Below are 16,581 nucleotides of genomic sequence, written 5' to 3' on the forward strand. Positions count from 1 at the left end.
AAACACGTTGTTAAAAATGAATCATGGTGTTTTCTTTTGAGAATTAGTCTTCAAGTGAAGTAGTGTTTCAGGACCTAGATGAACAACTTTGGTCAGAGCAGGGAAGAGACGGTACTGAACAGGACAACCTAACAGTTGCCCATTGCAACTGCTTCAAATGAAAGTATAAGAAAGAAATGCTGTAATTTATTAAGGAATAAACCAGCTCACAAAGAAACCTTTTTCTGAATTTCTGTTGTTTGGTGATCTGAAAACCTGAATAGCAAGGGCATAAATCTTTTCTGGAGTTGCTTCATGTCCTCAGAAACTTTGCATGGTGTCAAACAAGGAGGACTGTGTCTTCATGAACGTACAGTATTTGAGTCCATATGCTCTATGTTTATTATGTGCCAGAGTGGTGTGAGACATCTAAATTCTGCAGATTTTTTCAGGGCTTCACGGGAAAATTTTTGGCGCTTTCCATTCCCTAATGTCATTTTGTGTGAAATTGCTGAAGAAGACTTCTCCCCCACCCCAAATTGACAGTGTGCCCATGCCTACATTTCTGTACCATGCTCAGTGCTGAGCCAGTTGACCCCAGTCATGTGAAAAAATCAAAATCACGTTAATAAGCAAAGCATTTCAGAGAAGTCGTTTTCCACTTTTAGGTTGTTAAGAAGAAAGGAAAGATGTGGAACGCTTTTGCACTGCCAATGTGTATCTCTTAGCTTAGTGATTTCTGTAATGTAGGAATTATAAAAACAGGCTTGAAGGGCAACTTGAAAAGTTAGGTTAGAAGTTAGCCTTTCTTCAAAATATTGTTAGTTGTCCTTTCCTACTGTACGTATTTGCTTCCTACCTTCTTACTTCTCCAGTCTATCCTACTCACCCCACTCCCTACCATACACATGCATACTTTGATCCACAGCCTGGGAGGCCTGTAAGCTGTGCAGTCCTGTTGCAATTTGGATTTGGCTCCTGTTCTCTAGTTACCAAGAAACTTCCCTTCCTCTGATCTAATACTGAAGAGCATTTTCAAAGATTGCTATTGCTGGTACGGGTGGCAAAGCCAGCTTTTATGGGTACTTCATTTGTGACACAGTTGGCTAATCCAGAGAGGGGATATCCAGGGAAGTGTTTCTCAGTAGGACAGAAGATATCGCATCAGGGATGGCCAAGTTCAGACAAGTCCAGGCACAGGACCAGTAGGTCCAAACAGTAGATTTTTAAAAATATGTTCTGTCTTGTGCAAGTTGGTTGTGAATCAGTCTTCCCAGGAGAGCAGAAACTTGAGATTATTTGGAAGTTATGATACAAAAGAATGAAGTTAAACTGGTTTGGACTTTGTAAACCAAGCAAGTCTTGAAGCATTGGAAGAATAGAAGAGAAATTACTACTTTATAGACACCTCTATTGCTTTCCTCACGTCAGTGTGATTGTGATTGTCTGAGTTTCTGTGAATAGAAGTGGTGGGTGAACAGATGCACCTATAAATCTGGATTTCTGCAACAGATAAGATACGGAATTTGTCAACTGGCCTTCACAGAGCTGGCTGAAATTTGCCAAAATATGGTGGAGCACTACTATGAAAATTTTAATTAGACAACTTGATGAAAAAGTATTTCAACTACATTTTCACAATATGTGAAAAAGTGTATGGGAATTCCAGTAGTTTCGGTTGGCTCCCAGGGCGACCAGCATTGTATGCACATCATCATGCTGTTCACTTTGCTTGTACATTCCGTCCCTTCCCTCTCCTATCTGTTTACATTGTAATGTCCTCCAGGCAGAGATTCCTCCTTATTCAGTGTTTTATACTACCTGGCACAGCTGTCAGCCGTGTAAAGAAGCCATTAGATGTTACTAAATATTCCTGACAGGTGATACAATTTAATACTCTTTCACAATATTTAAACTAAGAAAAATAAGGTTGCTACCCCTCACCCCTTCCAAAGAGGAGGCGCTCTTAGTGGGACTGAGAGGGGTAACTTTCTCACCCCTCCCTGCTGTCACAGCTCCACGGCTGATCCCATCTCAGCTCTGGGACTCCCAGCTGCAGCATGCGATGCCCCTCTCAAGAAACAGAGGTCCCTTTCCCCAGCATATCTGCAGTAGTTTGTTGACAACAGGAAGCAGAAGGATGACCATCCTTCCTGTGAGAAAGGAAGGGTGGAAAGAAGGACAGCACAAGGTAGCTTCACTGATGTCAAGGTCACTAGATGTCTATACTAGCACAATACATTTACGATGTATTAAGGATTGTGAATCTGTGATGGTATCAGTTACCCATCATTACTAGGAATGCAGTCTCTCTCATAGCACCTTTACCTCTGCAAGAAACCCAAAAAGCAGGATGAGAGAGAACCTCCTTATGAATTATCTCATCCATTTGTTTTCCTTTTCATTCAAAGCTTGATCCTCTACTGGAAATACGTAGGTAAATTATTTGCCTCTGTTGACATTGCAATAATTTTTCCAGCCCTGGAAGCAAGCCTTTCTTGGTGACATCACCAAGATTAAGCTCAAGTAATGCAGTGAGCCCATGCATTTTTCAGTGACATGACATGTTCTGTAACAATACTAGCTGAAGCATTTCCTCCCTTCTCTGTCACCACATCCAGCTGTTATTCTTTTTGCAACTTGCCACCTCCCTGCCAGTTGTGTTGACCTAACTGTTAATGCAATTGTGCTCTTAATCAGCTCAGAAAGCTGATCTGGCAGAAACCAATGTACATGTATACTTAAATACAGATTCTCTCTCTCATCGAGATTACAGCATATCTCCTCCACCAGTTGCACTGGCGCATCGAAGAGGTGGCCAGAAAACGATACTAAGTCAGCATTGACAGTGACCACTATATACTGTCCGAGCTGTGACCTGAAAGGAGCTGATTTGAAGGACAGTATAGTGATTGCAGATATCCCAGCGCTGAGATAGAAATTATCATCTTTGTTCTGGTTTTTTTATACTGGACAAAATAACAGAAAGGGGTTCCGGTATACCCAGTTCAGGAGGGGGGATATTTCCCTCAAGCACAGGACTCCAGCAAGACACCTGTGAAGCCAGAGAGGAGAAACTAAAAGTGTGTATTTCTGAGATCTGAGGCTGTCACAGAGAGGTAGCCACAGCTGACCCAAGTGTGTATCTGCGCTGTATTCAGAGGTGAGTCGGTGTCACAGCTGCCCAAGAACTTGCAGAAGCCATAGTAACCCACAGACCTCAGCATGAACTAGCTACCATGGTGTCAGGCAGGCTGTGCTGAACGTGCAGTGTATTCTCAAGCCCTTGTTGTGGTTGGCATCTCAGGGAGCTGGCTCAGAGGGCACCCCAGGGATGACTGCCAGTGCTGCAGCCACCCCTCTGACTGCAGCATGCACCAATCTTTGAGACACACAGCACAGCATCCTAGCTCCTATCTGACAAGCTCTGAAACAGGATCTTGCCTTCTATGCCAGTTAATAAAGTTGATTTCTGATTCCTTGGGCAATATTATCAAGTGGCCCCAAGTAGAAGTAATGTCTTAACTTCATAAGACTTGCACAGAAATAATAAGCATAAGCCAGTTTTTTAGGGGGCCTAATAGGAGAAGTTAGCTAGCATGTGTGCTGACTAGCTTCAGAGCAAGCAGGAGTTAAACCTTGGAGAGGAAGCAATTCTCAAGCTGCAGCAAAGATAATCATGATAATTTATCATCTGATAATCAAAGAGAACACACTTAATTTGTTCTCATTATCAATGTATTTCAAGCACAAGTACCTTAGTACAAGAAGCCTTTCTGTGCACAGGTTGCACTGGAAAGGTAGAGATAGAGGGCCCCATGCAAATGCAGTGCAGTTACTTCTCCTGTATGGGTGATGTGTGGTAGTGCAGTTTGGAGTCCAACTCAGTGGCCTCCTTGTCCCCCTAAATGTGGAAAGGACCTCCAGCATCTAGAGCTGTTGTTTTAAGCACTTGACCTTTCTCTAGGGCAGCAGTGTATTCTCGGAGAAATGACTGACAGTTTGTAAGAGCTGCAGGGATTTGGTTCATTAAGGAATCATCAAGAAATGAAGTTAAATTTGGAGTTTTTAACCATGTCAGAACTCTAGTTTGCAGCATCTTGGGAGCAGGAAATGTCTGCAGCATGCTAAGAGCAGGCTTTTACCTCCGAAACCCAAGATGTGGTTCAGAACTGAGTACAGACTGCAATCTCTAGAGCTGTAATTTCCACCATTTCCCTGAGTTATTTAATATTTATGTCACCCGAAGGCAGGTCTTCACATAAGGCACAGAAGAACTTATATACTGGTACACCAAAACAGGCTTTTAAAGCCCTCCCAGATTAGGAGTCTGAAGGAGAATATCTGCATAAGCAAGAGACAGAGGTCCAAAATTGAACTAAGTTAGAGTAGATGTGTGACATGCTTTTACCACATGCTGGTGGTAAAATTTTCTCTATACACTGATTTGCTTAATGGTTATAGGCAAAGTAAGCCATGGTTCTGGCTGCACTGCCAAAATCTGCTTTTACAGTAGCAGCACGACTGCAGCTGCAGCTCACAAGGCCTGGAGCCCCAGTGCAGAGGAAGCCAACAGATGACATCTTACTGTCACGGCGTAGACTGTTCTGTATGGAGTTGGCCTCACGTTCCCTGGAAACAGCCTGGAAAACATACTCTTTGTGTACACGCTCCCCCCTCGCCAGCTCTCACAATCGCAGTTGAGTTAGGAAACAAAGTCCCAGCCAAAATTCCTCAAGCGAAAGGGACCCAACTTCTTCAGTATGTCAGCCTCTGAGAACAAAATCTCCTTGTAAGAAGAAAGCAGCTTCTTAATACAGGAGGATTACAATGTCTTGCTATGTTGGTGGTGGTGTTTTCTCGGCATGTGAAACTGAGATTTCAAACTTTCCACTTGATTCAGCTGTTCAAAAGGGATTTCTTGACCTCTCTCTTCCGAAATGGTAGAATCACCTCTACATTTGCAGCCACTGGAAGATCGAGGTGACCTAGCTCACATTAGGTTAAAGTGATAAATTGCTGGAAGAACCATCTCAATTTTAGCAGCTGCATTAATTGCAACTATCAACTATTTCTTGGGTTTTTCACATCTTTCTGGTGTGTTGATCCATCACCAGCATTACTGACGCATTCTCTAAGAGAGGTAGTAATCTCAGCACCCCTCTCCACTGTACAGCAATTAGGCAGCAGGCAAAAGACGTAAGTAAAACCATATGTAGGTCAAGACTACCAAGATCGATTTATTTCTAATTACTTACAAATCTTCAACACCCCAGCCAGGGATCAAGGCCATATTGTGTTAAAAGAAAAAACAGCATTCATTCAAATACAGTTGTTTGTTGGTTTTTTTAACCTTAAAATTACTGTTGCCAGAATGCACCAAGTGAGTGACACAAGAAATGGGAACAAAAAGTAAGTGTTAAGGGTGTAAAGATGCTCTGCATTTGTTCAGTTGTAAAGAGGAGCAGAATATAGTTCCTGGATCCAGTCCTTTCTATAACAGATTTGGTGTATGAGCAGATGTCCAGTGACTTTGTGCCTCACATCTATAAAACAGATACCACAATCTAATCTGTCTGCAGCTGAAAGGCTGTGTATGTATTACTAACAGTAATATCAGCCGTGATCATATCCATGCAGGAAAACTGTAAAGAATGTTTGTTAGACCTGAATTTTGACCTGGATTAAGATAAATTGGTTTGAAACAATAGAGTTGCTGAGAAGAAAATAGAAGTTTTATGATCTCCTTGACTTCTGCTTGCAAAACTGCTTGCTTCTGACAGCATCGTCTTTTGAGCTAGCTAACTCGCACCATTGTCAGGGCTCAGCTAGTTTTGTTTAGGATATAGTTCTTGCACATACAAGGGAAAAAAGCAACAGAAGACATTTCTTTCAGCTCCTTTTGGAAGGGAGCAGTAGGAAAGCAATGTTTGCTCCATGGAAAACGGCCAAAAATTGGTTGAGAAGGAGTCAGGAGTGGATTAAGACTATAACTGGGAGCAGATCCAAACGAACATTTCCCCTTCCCCATCCCTCTGCCAGCTGCTTGTGTTGCACAAGCCACTCTGGTAGGAATCCCATGGTCACCTGCCCTCTCTGTTTGTGGGTACAACATGAGCAAAGAGAGGGGATCGTCTTGGACCGGAGCAAGTTCTTTCCTGAGAGCGGCAACTGTGGTAGCGGCTGAACGGCTGTAGTCAGCGGAACGGCATTGTGCTGCCCGTGGCACGCTGACTCACTGTTACACTCTGGCCTTCTCTGAATGTGGTGCCCAGATGCAAAAAGCCAGCCTTCACCCTGCCCTGGAAGGAGAGCTCTCGTCAGGCTTCTAGAAAGGTTTTGCAAACAACATGAAAAGAAGCTGGAGCTGTTCTGTGTAGTTCTTGAAAGCTCTTGGACATGGCTCATGGAACGAGTGCCTGGAAAACAGGCTGGTCTTTTCATCACCTCTGCGGTTGCTCGCTTCTTTGGCTGGTAGCTTTTCCCTTCCAGAACTTCAAACCCCAGCCACTTCAGCTCGCATACCAGCGCCATTTATCCAGACTGGTTTGCCCTGTCCTGGATGAATTATCTTTTCAGGCCACAAAGTGTCTGACAGCAGCAGATAGACTACTCCAGCGTTATAACATTTTCTGTGGCTGATCCCAAAACAGGGCAGCTCACAGAGGAAAAATGACTACATCCTAAGGACCAGTTTTTCTGCAGGTTAACTCCAGATGATGCAGGTGGAAACAGAAAGGAGAGAGGTGGCTGCTATAGGTCAGATACTGATTTTGGTTACAGGAAGTGCAGCACAACTGGCCCCGTTAAATGACTGATGTTGCACTTGAGGCTTTATTCTGACGTCAGGTACAACTCTAAGGACTTCAGGAATTGGTCTGCGGTGTTTAGGGACTTTTTGGACTGTTGCTGGAACAGGGGGTCTTAGACATAGCTGAGTAATTTTGTGTAAGAAAGTTACTTCATTTACTAACCTGTATCTGCAAAGAAAAGGGTGAGAAAGAATACATTCTTCATGTTGAATTCTGTAGTGTATGGCCTTTCTTCCCTCCTTTCCCGCTTACACAGACTTCAGATTTCTTGGGGTTTTTTACCGGTGACTTCATCTGCCATCATTAATCACTGAGCTATCTCAGCCCAGCAAGCTAATTTAGAGTCCTGCTTGTGCATTTGATCAGCAAAAGCAGACCATGTGTAATGTCAGCAGGTCAGGGGAGGTGATGGAACATGGGATTTTCACCTCAGTTCCAGAAAGGGCCATAGTTGCTTCCAGGAAGCTGAGCTTGGCACTGGATATGGGGAATTGAAAAGATTTATTTCCCCATATGAGAGCTTAGAGCTTGATCATTCTAATCAAGCATTTTCCAATCAATATGTTTCTTACGGGCTTTCCAAAGGCTGCATTAGAAAAGCAATTTTATTTATTTTATGACCCTGAAGCCCTAAGGGATTTGGATGCGTCAACTTCCCAGGGTCTCTGCACAGACGGTGAGAAGAGAAGGACTGGGTCACAGGGCACCGTGCTAGCAAAGTCAGCATGGCAGAAACCTGGCCCAGAGCTTTACTAGGTTTGTTTCTGTAGATGTCTGCATACACAGAGGCCCCTGAGCAGGCATGGTGCACAGAGCATTACCTACGCTTGCGCTCTACCTCTAATACGCTGTTCAACAGGACAGCAGGAGACATGATCCTATGCCTTTTACTTCAGATTACTGCTGAAAAAGCTATTTTGTCCTGTGTTCCCAGCAGCTCAGGAAGCTTCCTAAAGCCTTGTCATTCTGATTACATGCAGTTTCAGACCTTTTTAAAGGACACGCAAGCCTCGCTGAGGTCTCTCTTTCTGCCCTGCCCGTCACACAACTCCTCTGTTTCCCATCCAGTCGTTTATTCCTTAACGAGACCTGTAAAGGCGCATTTGCATCTCCTGCCATCCGTTTCCCTTCTACCAGTTCGTACTCACCTCCCAAATAATTCTCTCAGAGGATTAGCCAGGATTAACCTTTTCCTCCTTTTCTACCTTTGCTTATCCCTTGGCCTCGAAACTGCAGAGCCAGCTCTCTACTGTAGGATGAGGCAATCCCTGCAGGACAGCAACAATGAATGAATGGCCACTGCTTCTCCACTCCCTGGATCAAGTGGCACCTGCTGGAAAGAGCAAGTGGTTGGGCACATCACTGCACACCAGACCTCGGTCCCCTACTTGTAACAGCAAGTGCATGGACCACCAGGGATACAAGGTTTATCCTGTGGTTCGGCTGCATCTTCCACACGTATGCCAACCCAGAAGGCACTTACTTAGGCTGTCCAACTGCGTGGGGATAGCTAAGCACGCCACGGCTCGCTTGTCACCCATTCCCCTCCTCTGAGGAATTAGAAAGGCTTCCTGAGAAAGCAAAGTCCTTAATCTTTCTGCCTTTACCTTCAATAGCAGAGGTTGTCCTGTCCTGAAGAGCTGCTGAGCGCCCTGTAGGTGGGAGGCTGCCAGCACCAGCAGCTATGGGGAAGGCACCTGGGATAAGAGGTCGGTCCAGCAGAGATAGCATAAAATTCCTGCCTCAGGAGGACCTCAGCCCCCAGCTTGGGCTTTAATTTGAAACTCCCTTTGGTGTAATTGGCACAGTGCTGTTGAGCTCAGTGCTGCAGCCATTCTTAGGTCATGGTTTGTGCTGCCAGGTTTGAGTGCAGTATCAGAACAGGGCCCCTCATCTGCAGCATCAATCAATACCTCTGAACAGGGAGCCAGAGAGCAGCAGAGACAGCACCGCTACAGAATTGAACCATCGTCATTTGAAGCAGCTGTGCAGCATTTTGCACTTTCAAAGCATTTCAGATTTTAACTGGCCAAGCCCCATGACACCTCTTTGCATTTTGGTAGTCTAGCTTTCCAAATGAAGAAGTGAGACAGAAGGAGGGGACCTGGGAGAGCCTAGAAGAAGGACTTGAATCTAGTCCTATGTTTTTCCTCCAGATCATGTTGCCTTTACGCAGAAATGAGAGAAAAAGAACCTCGTGCCCCTTTCCTCACCATCATGTGCAGAACCATATATTGTGCTTTATGGGTAACGTGGAAGAATTTTGTTAATGAATAACAAAAAAGAAAGCTTCAGTTCCTAAAAGAGCTCGTTGGTAGCAGACATTCAAGTCTTCTGAGCTTCTCCGGCATCATTTTCCCAGTAAAGGCTCAAGTACTGCCCTATAGTCAGAGCTGGCTTGCCTGATGCTGCCGGTGATGATGCGTCTCTCCCTGGGTGTTTGGAAACCAGCTGCTGATTTGCATGTGCTGGCCCCTTTGCTCTTCACCCAACTGCGCCAAGTAGTTTTCGGTGTGGGAGTGAGAAAAATTCTGTCTGCCCTGCAGAAAGCAGGGATGAATGAGAGGTCTGTCTTTTACCCTCTTCTCACCTCATCATCGTGCCTGCCAGGCAGCCAGGTGTAAGGGTGTAGTGCCCGGTCGAAGTGGAACAAAAAGTTAGATGAAACTTACTGTGAATGCTGTTTCCGTCATGCACGCTGTTGTGTGGCTGCGTCCTCATATCGAAACTAAAACAGAACAGCAGCTCTCGTTGGTACTGTACATCACACTTTGCATTGGATTTGTGTCTTCAGGTTGTTCCAGAATGAGTCAAGGTGAAAACAGCCTACGGTACATTATACTTCACATTTTAGATGTGTCTGTTACATACACGATACGCAGCAACTCATACTGTAAAACGCATACCCTGTCTTCCAAAACAAAGAAGGAGATGCTGAACATGAGTGATTTGCAAGATTCAAGGTTGGCTAAATCTCTTCAAAAGACAAAGTTGTAACCCCACCAGAAGTTTGTGGTCAGATGCAAATATTGCTGGCTGTGTAGTTTTTATGTGCAGAAGGTTGTACTAGGTGAGCAGAGCACTCTGTTTTCCATCCTCAAAGCCTGACCATGCTTCAGTTTCCTGAGGAGGTCACTGCCAAAAAATAAATGAACTCTTTAGAGACCATTGACTTAAACTCCTCTTCAGCAGACCAATACATTCTGCTGCGTGTATGTATGTGTGTAAGTGCCTGAACATACGTAAACAATTTTACTGGCTACTTGAAGGAGAAGGTGTAAATTATCCCATGGCCTGTCTTCGTTGTGCTTGTTTTTGCTGTGCAAGAATAGAAAGGAACAGGAGAGGATTTCTTCTGCAGTCCAGATGGTTATCAGCTTGTGCCCTGGAGCATGAGAATTGATCGCTCTCACCATTTATAAGGTAGCTAGTGTAACAGGTGTTAGAAACAGGACTTCGGGTTAGGAATAAACAACAGAAGCAGGTAATCTGTTAAGACACCAGTGCGCCAGCCTGCGGCATTACAAAGGTGAGCACAAATTTTGCTCCCTGTTTAATGCATATGAAGCTGTCAGATTATAAACAAGTCTATAAATAATTGTATTTTACTCTGCTGGAGGTGGTGTTTGGAAGCTGACAGAAGACAGACTAGAGAATACACTAGATCTTGCAGAGCTGGATTCTGATGGTTTACACGGCTTTGTCTAACGTGCTTTCAGCTGTTAAGTTCAATAAGTTTTTGTTGTTGTTTATTTTTACACTACGCAGAGAGGGAGACCAAAGTTGGGAATGCTTGCCAGATTTCAGCCAGCAGAGCAATGGCAGAGATGAGAGCAGAGCCAGGTCCGACTCTCAGGTCAAAATTCACTCTCTGTGGTGACGCTGGCCACTGAGAGGACAGACCGGGAGAGAGGCAGCATCCGTCACGTCTGATCTGCACCTACTGAAAGCAGCAAAGCCATCCCATTGATTTCAGTAGTTGGTTCAACAGGCAAAACTCTGTCCTCATTTTGTAGCACAGCACTCATTTTCCTCACTTTATTCTGCTTGGTAAATATCTTTCTTTGTTAGTTGAAGACAATGTTGTTAGCTTTCACAGAGAATAAAACTGGAGAGATAAAAAGAGCCCATTTTCCTCCACCATGGACATGGCAATAAAAGAGAAGATGGAGAGGGGAAAATAAGAAACAGCATCCAAAAAAGAAAAATTGTTTAAGCAGGATTAGTTTTTCTTTCATGGAGAGTATAGGAAAGCATTTTCAGGACCTACTGATAACTACATATGCTGTGCTGTAAAATCCCTTCAGCTGCAAAGCCAACACTCTGATGCCCTTGTTTTCCCAAAAACCAACTGCTTCTTTTTAAGAAAGGGCAAAGAAGGTGGGATACAAGTTTAGTAAATGTGGTACTGCACATGAAAGAATTACTTTTTGAACAGCAGTTTCTGAAGCACTTTCAGCAACACCGGTCTGCACACCCAGAAAAGCCTCCTGCGACCGAACTGGTTCGGCCTCACAAAGCCAATGGGCATGCAGTGGAGGCAGGCAACTAAAGAGGGTTTTTTGGAGAACCTGACTTCTCAGGAAAGCAGCAGGGCAGAGAGGGAGGGAAATGAGAGAAGAGGCAGTCCAGCTAGGGAAGAAAAGTTAACTTATTTTATGGCACTTTGTGTCTTCAAAACACAATGTAAGTATTTAATTATGGTATGACCTCATGGGTGGAGGGATGTGGTGCATCCATCCACTCATTTTAGTGACAGCCAAACTGAAATAGAAAGGCTGCTTGCTGATTCTCAGTAACTAGAAGCCAGGTGGTTCTAGGTCATACTACTTTGGTGCTTTTCTCACAAGCTTTGGAGAGGCTACTGAAACCCAGGAGAGATCTGATTTGCAGTATGAAGCCTTGCATCTGTTTCAGAATTGCCAACACAGCACACGTGGCTTCTCCAGTCTGTGTAGCTTATTTGGCTGATCTGGGTCTAGCGCCCATCAGTCTAAATCTCTCTTTAGACATGATACTTTCGTATTAGTTGAATGACAGGCTGTCACTGGCTGTCACAGGCTGACACTGTCACCAGGACATGGGAAATGTTATGTATGTTTGTACAGGGAGTGATTTATTTATTACATTGTTATCTATAAGGGAGCACATCATGTGGAGTTATCATATAGCTCTGTCCATGTCAGCCTGATTTCCCCTGATTTTCTTTTGTTTCGTGCCTCATCTTATGAATTGCACATCAGAAGTCCAGTTAGATTTCCACGACAGTTCTCCCTTGGGCAATTTATTACTTGCATGGCATGGCAAAAGGAGAGGCAAAAGAAACTACACAAGAGCATTTCAAGTACTCCTCAGATGATCTTTTAAACCCTTTTGTAAGTTGTGATCTGGCTGCATGAAGTCTGACTTCTTTCTCTTTTAGCTGGGGTCAATGTGCATGCTGCCCAGCAGGAGCCCGGGGTCTGGAGTGCGTTTTCTCCAGGAATAACCCCATATTCAGCAAAAGATGAACCTCACTGGCATTTTAGATAATGATTTGGACGTCTCTGAGCAGATCTACACCTCACCCCAGTCCCTTCAGAAAGAAAGGCCCTAGAGAAAACTCTGACCCCAGTAATCAGACTGGGGAGAAGAGAATTTAAGTCCTTCATCAATAAATAAATGCTACTTCTTGTTTCTGTGTGGCGCATAACACAGTGCTACAGGGGCAGTAGAAAGCCAATGGAAATTCTTGCTGCTGCCATGCAGATGTCCCTCCCTTAGGTCAGCTCTGACCCTTTCTCAGGCTTGATCTCAATTCCTTTTCTGACTGAGCTTCAGTTCTGTATGCAGCTGTGGCTCTGGGACTTTCCAAAGCCGCTGTCTGGGAATCTGGCATAGCAGCAGAATGCAATTCACTGCATGTGACCTCTTTCTAAAACAGAAAGAAAAGGTTGCCTATCTGTTAAAGGAGTAAAAAGCAAAACAAAACAGAGCGATAGAACTGTCCTAGGCTTCTTTTAGACCTTGGTAGCAGGAGAGTAATCAGATCTCAGAGAATGGTGTGCCAGGAGGGAAATTTCTTCCCATGCACGGCATTCAATCAGCCAGGTGCAATATGAGGAAGGGAGGTTCATCTTCCTCTGAAGCATAAGGTATTAGCTCCTGCCAGAGGCTGTGTACCAGAGATCTGATCAGATATGGCAAATTTTATGTTCCTATGCACACTGTGAAACCTTCATTTCTATGCAACGCACTGTAGCAAGTCAAACAATGAGTCATCTCATGAGGGGGAAAAGGAAAGAAAGCTTTTATCTCCCAGTGGATTGGAGATAAGCTCTCTACCTGGGTATAAACAGCTCTTCATCGTGCTGCCTTCTCTCCAGGGGCAGGAAACTATTTTAAATTTGTCTATAAAACAGATATTGAATTGTCACACCTCCCAAGCCTCTCTGCCTGGGCCCAAGAAAGGCAGCAGGTGAAAAAGATCTTTGACTTTCATGGTAACTTGGTTGAGCCCCTGTGAGTAAAGTCAGTAGTCTGGGCTGTATATGCTGTATGAGCTGGCTGGGAAAAGGGGAGTGCCAGATTCTCCTTGGAGGCCTGGAAAATCGGTGCCCAAACTGAACATACCTGCTATTGTACTGTAAAATGGCATACTACACTTATGTGGACAGAGTTACACTGGTAATATTTTATCACTATATAGAAGACACAAGCTAAAGCAGTGCTAAAGGTGCCACAGCCTCAGCGCTTATTTTGCTCTCCGGTGTGGGAATAGCATCTGCTAACATAACGGCATCTGCGGGAGGGGTGGGCCAGTCTGAATGCACCTTTCTCAACCATACCCACACTGATACCCACTTACAGACACACTGTCACAGAGGCTGTGTTAAGCAGCCCTTCTTTACTGACCCCAGCCACTTCCCAGAGGGAAGTATGGCCATAGCTCTCTTGCATCGGACTACTTTTCATTACTCTTGATCGATGACTTTACTAGGGGCATGAAGAGAGAGCGTGCCTCTCTTCTATGAAGGGATACACACCAAGAATGGATGGGGCCAGGGACTTTGACTCCTGCCTGCTCTGCACCTGATAAGGAGCAGTTGGAGGAAAATCCCATTTCACAGTGGAAATCTAGAATGAAATAATGTCCTAGAAGCATTTTTCAGGATGCTGAGGCAATTCTCGTTTCTCAACATGTCACAGATAAAACAAGGTGCCTAAACTAATGAAATATTTCACAGTCCAGTGTTCAGAGTAATTCTGTGTCGTGACATTGCTCTCCTACACCTTCTCCTGAGATTTGGCACATTATGGTGTGTGGAGAAAGGGGGATTTGCTGATGTTTACCTGCATTCCCATTCCTTGTCTCAATTCAGTAACACAATTGTTGTCTCTTTCTGCCACAGGTTTGCAGCCCGTTTACTGGAGCAGGGATGATGTGGCGCAGTGGCTCAGGTGGGCGGAGAAGGAGTTTTCCTTGAGGCCGATTGAGAGCAACACTTTTGAGATGAACGGCAAGGCTCTGCTGCTCCTGACCAAAGAGGACTTTCGATACAGGTCTCCTCATTCAGGTGAGGATTACTTACAGAAGCTGTGATTGAAAAGAGAGAGGAAGCTGCAACAAAATGTGGAGAGGGTCAGAGAAGGAAGCAATCACATTTATTGGGGGTAGACTGGGCAAGGGGAGAACTGAGAGGGCGGAGACGCTTGTATGCAGCAAGGACAAAAAGGACAAGGAGAGAATGAGATCCTGTTACACCTGAGTGCAGGTCTGAATGCAAATCCAAACCCAAAGCCAAACATCCAACTTGTTTCTAGTTAAAACTTCCTGCAGAACTCCCAGAAAGCAAGCTTCTCTGGCAACACGTTATGACTTCCAGCTCTTCCTTGTAAAGGCTTATCTTTTTGCAGACCCAGCTGCAGCAGCAAGTTAGTCAAGTGCTCCAGCCTCTTAAGAAGCCCATATTAGCATTCTGCCTCACAGTTGGCTTGGCTGCCGTGCCTCTGAAAGTGACTGCAAAACTCCTCCCTGGGGGACCTTTCCTCTATTTTACAGCCCCTGTGGGCTTTGCTTTACTTTAACATATTCTCTCACGTGCTGGAGTCCAGCCCAAGGCACAGCACAGACAGGTGTGTGAATCAGTCTGCCTATTGCTTAAATTATATCTTCATTTATTCACAAAGAAGATTTAGAAATGTGTATGTTGCCTGCCTGTATTTATATCCCCTGCAGTCTGTCTGCTCCGGTTTTATAGTCAGAGTAAGCCTCTGCCCTCCTTTGTCAGGGATGTTTATCTAAATATGAATTATTGGTTCTAAATAAGAGTTGTGAGCTGTTCTTTTGTGACCATACAAGGTACTCCTATTAAATATAAAGGCTCATAATTCAATCACCACAAGTAATCAAAGAGTTTGGACCAGGCAGTGACAGAATTGCTGTTAGGAGGCTTCCAGTGCAAGGCTCTCTAGGTGTAGAAGTACAGCTGGTGCTGCTTGGATCCAGCCGATAAATAAGCTGTGGCACTAATTCTGCATCAAGCTGCTTGGCAACTCCCTTGAATGCACCTCTACAACCATCCTCCTGCAGAATCTGCCTCACAAACTGCGGCTTATGTTTAGTGTATACAAAGATTTTTAAGCACGCGCTTCAAATCCAGGAATAATTTTGTGTGGAAAGAGGTGCCAAACATAAACATCTATGGCCAGTGTAATACAGTAGTGAAAACTGACGCCTAGAAATGTTTTTTTTTTAAATTCTGATATAAAACTTTGAATAATTTTATTAAAAAATTAGGCTTGCTTAAGGCAAAAGGAGTATTGAAAGTGGAGGCATGGGCAGGGACTGTAAGGGACACCTTTGTGCATCCTGTCTGCAGCTCCCCTTATCATCCCAATGCCTCGCTGCCAAAAAGTTATGCCCCTGCTTTTCCCCTTGTGTGCTGTGAGGGCACTTGAAATGAGTAGGATTTAAATGTTTGTAGGCTGGAGATAGAGCATTCCCAGAGAAGAGCTTCTGGCTTGCAAATCCTCACTTTATGTTAAGCTCTTTTTTACCTACATTTGGAATGAAATAACCAAACTAAAGGCCCCTTCGCTCGCTTTTTCTCTCCTCCTGCTCTCCAAGTGTTCCCCACTGGTAATAAACCTTTTAGAGCACGTCTGAGTCAGTCCCTAAAAATTTAGATGACTGTAGGTAAAGAGACATTACCTCAGCATCTCCCAGAAATTAACTATACGTGAAGTTTAAGAACTGTGGAATAATCTTTGCCATAGAGGCATAAAGTTTTTCAAGAGTGTAGCTACATAAAAGCCTTTCCCCTCCTGTTAAACCAGGAGAACCACATCCACTCCCCTCAGCGGCCTAGCAATAAAGTGGGCTCACAGCCCCACAGCTCTTCTCCTATTTAGGGCTGGCCACGGAAGGGAGGCAGCAGGGGAAAGAGTGTGTGAAAAATGCTTTTTACCTTCTAAACTACCATTACTGCATACGGGTGGTGCAGAAGCATAACTGTTTTGTTAGGTAAAAAAAAAGACAGCCAGCTTTATGGACATTTTCACCAGTCTGTCAGGCCAAATCAAAAGAGGTACAAGCTTGCTACCTTGTTGCTCGGATTGTTACAGCACTAGTTATGATTATGCCACTATTGCTTTCAAACATGCAAATTATGTGGTAAAATCACTTTTTAGCCTTTCATGTACTAAACACAGAGAAGGTAGCTGGGTTCTCAAGGCTTTGTTTTTAATTAGATTTTCAGGTGTCGCAGTCACCTTTTAAAAATGCCCTAAAGTCACTGCAGAGACATTA

At 44.3% G+C, this 16,581-nt stretch overlaps 1 protein-coding gene across 2 annotated transcripts in view; it reads left to right on the forward strand.

The window, feature by feature from the left end:
• Nucleotides 1–16,581, forward strand: part of ETV6 (ETS variant transcription factor 6) — a 140,787-nt gene that overhangs the window by 94,055 nt on the left and 30,151 nt on the right. For both annotated transcript variants that reach the window (XM_086758087.1, XM_086758096.1), the window contains one exon: nucleotides 14,183–14,347. In XM_086758087.1, coding sequence (XP_086614213.1) covers nucleotides 14,183–14,347 — 165 coding nt within the window. The remainder of the gene's footprint in view (nucleotides 1–14,182; nucleotides 14,348–16,581) is intronic.

This window comes from Chlamydotis macqueenii, chromosome 1 (genome assembly GCF_036417535.1).
Source record: "Chlamydotis macqueenii isolate bChlMac1 chromosome 1, bChlMac1.mat, whole genome shotgun sequence".
Lineage (NCBI taxonomy): Eukaryota > Metazoa > Chordata > Aves > Otidiformes > Otididae > Chlamydotis > Chlamydotis macqueenii.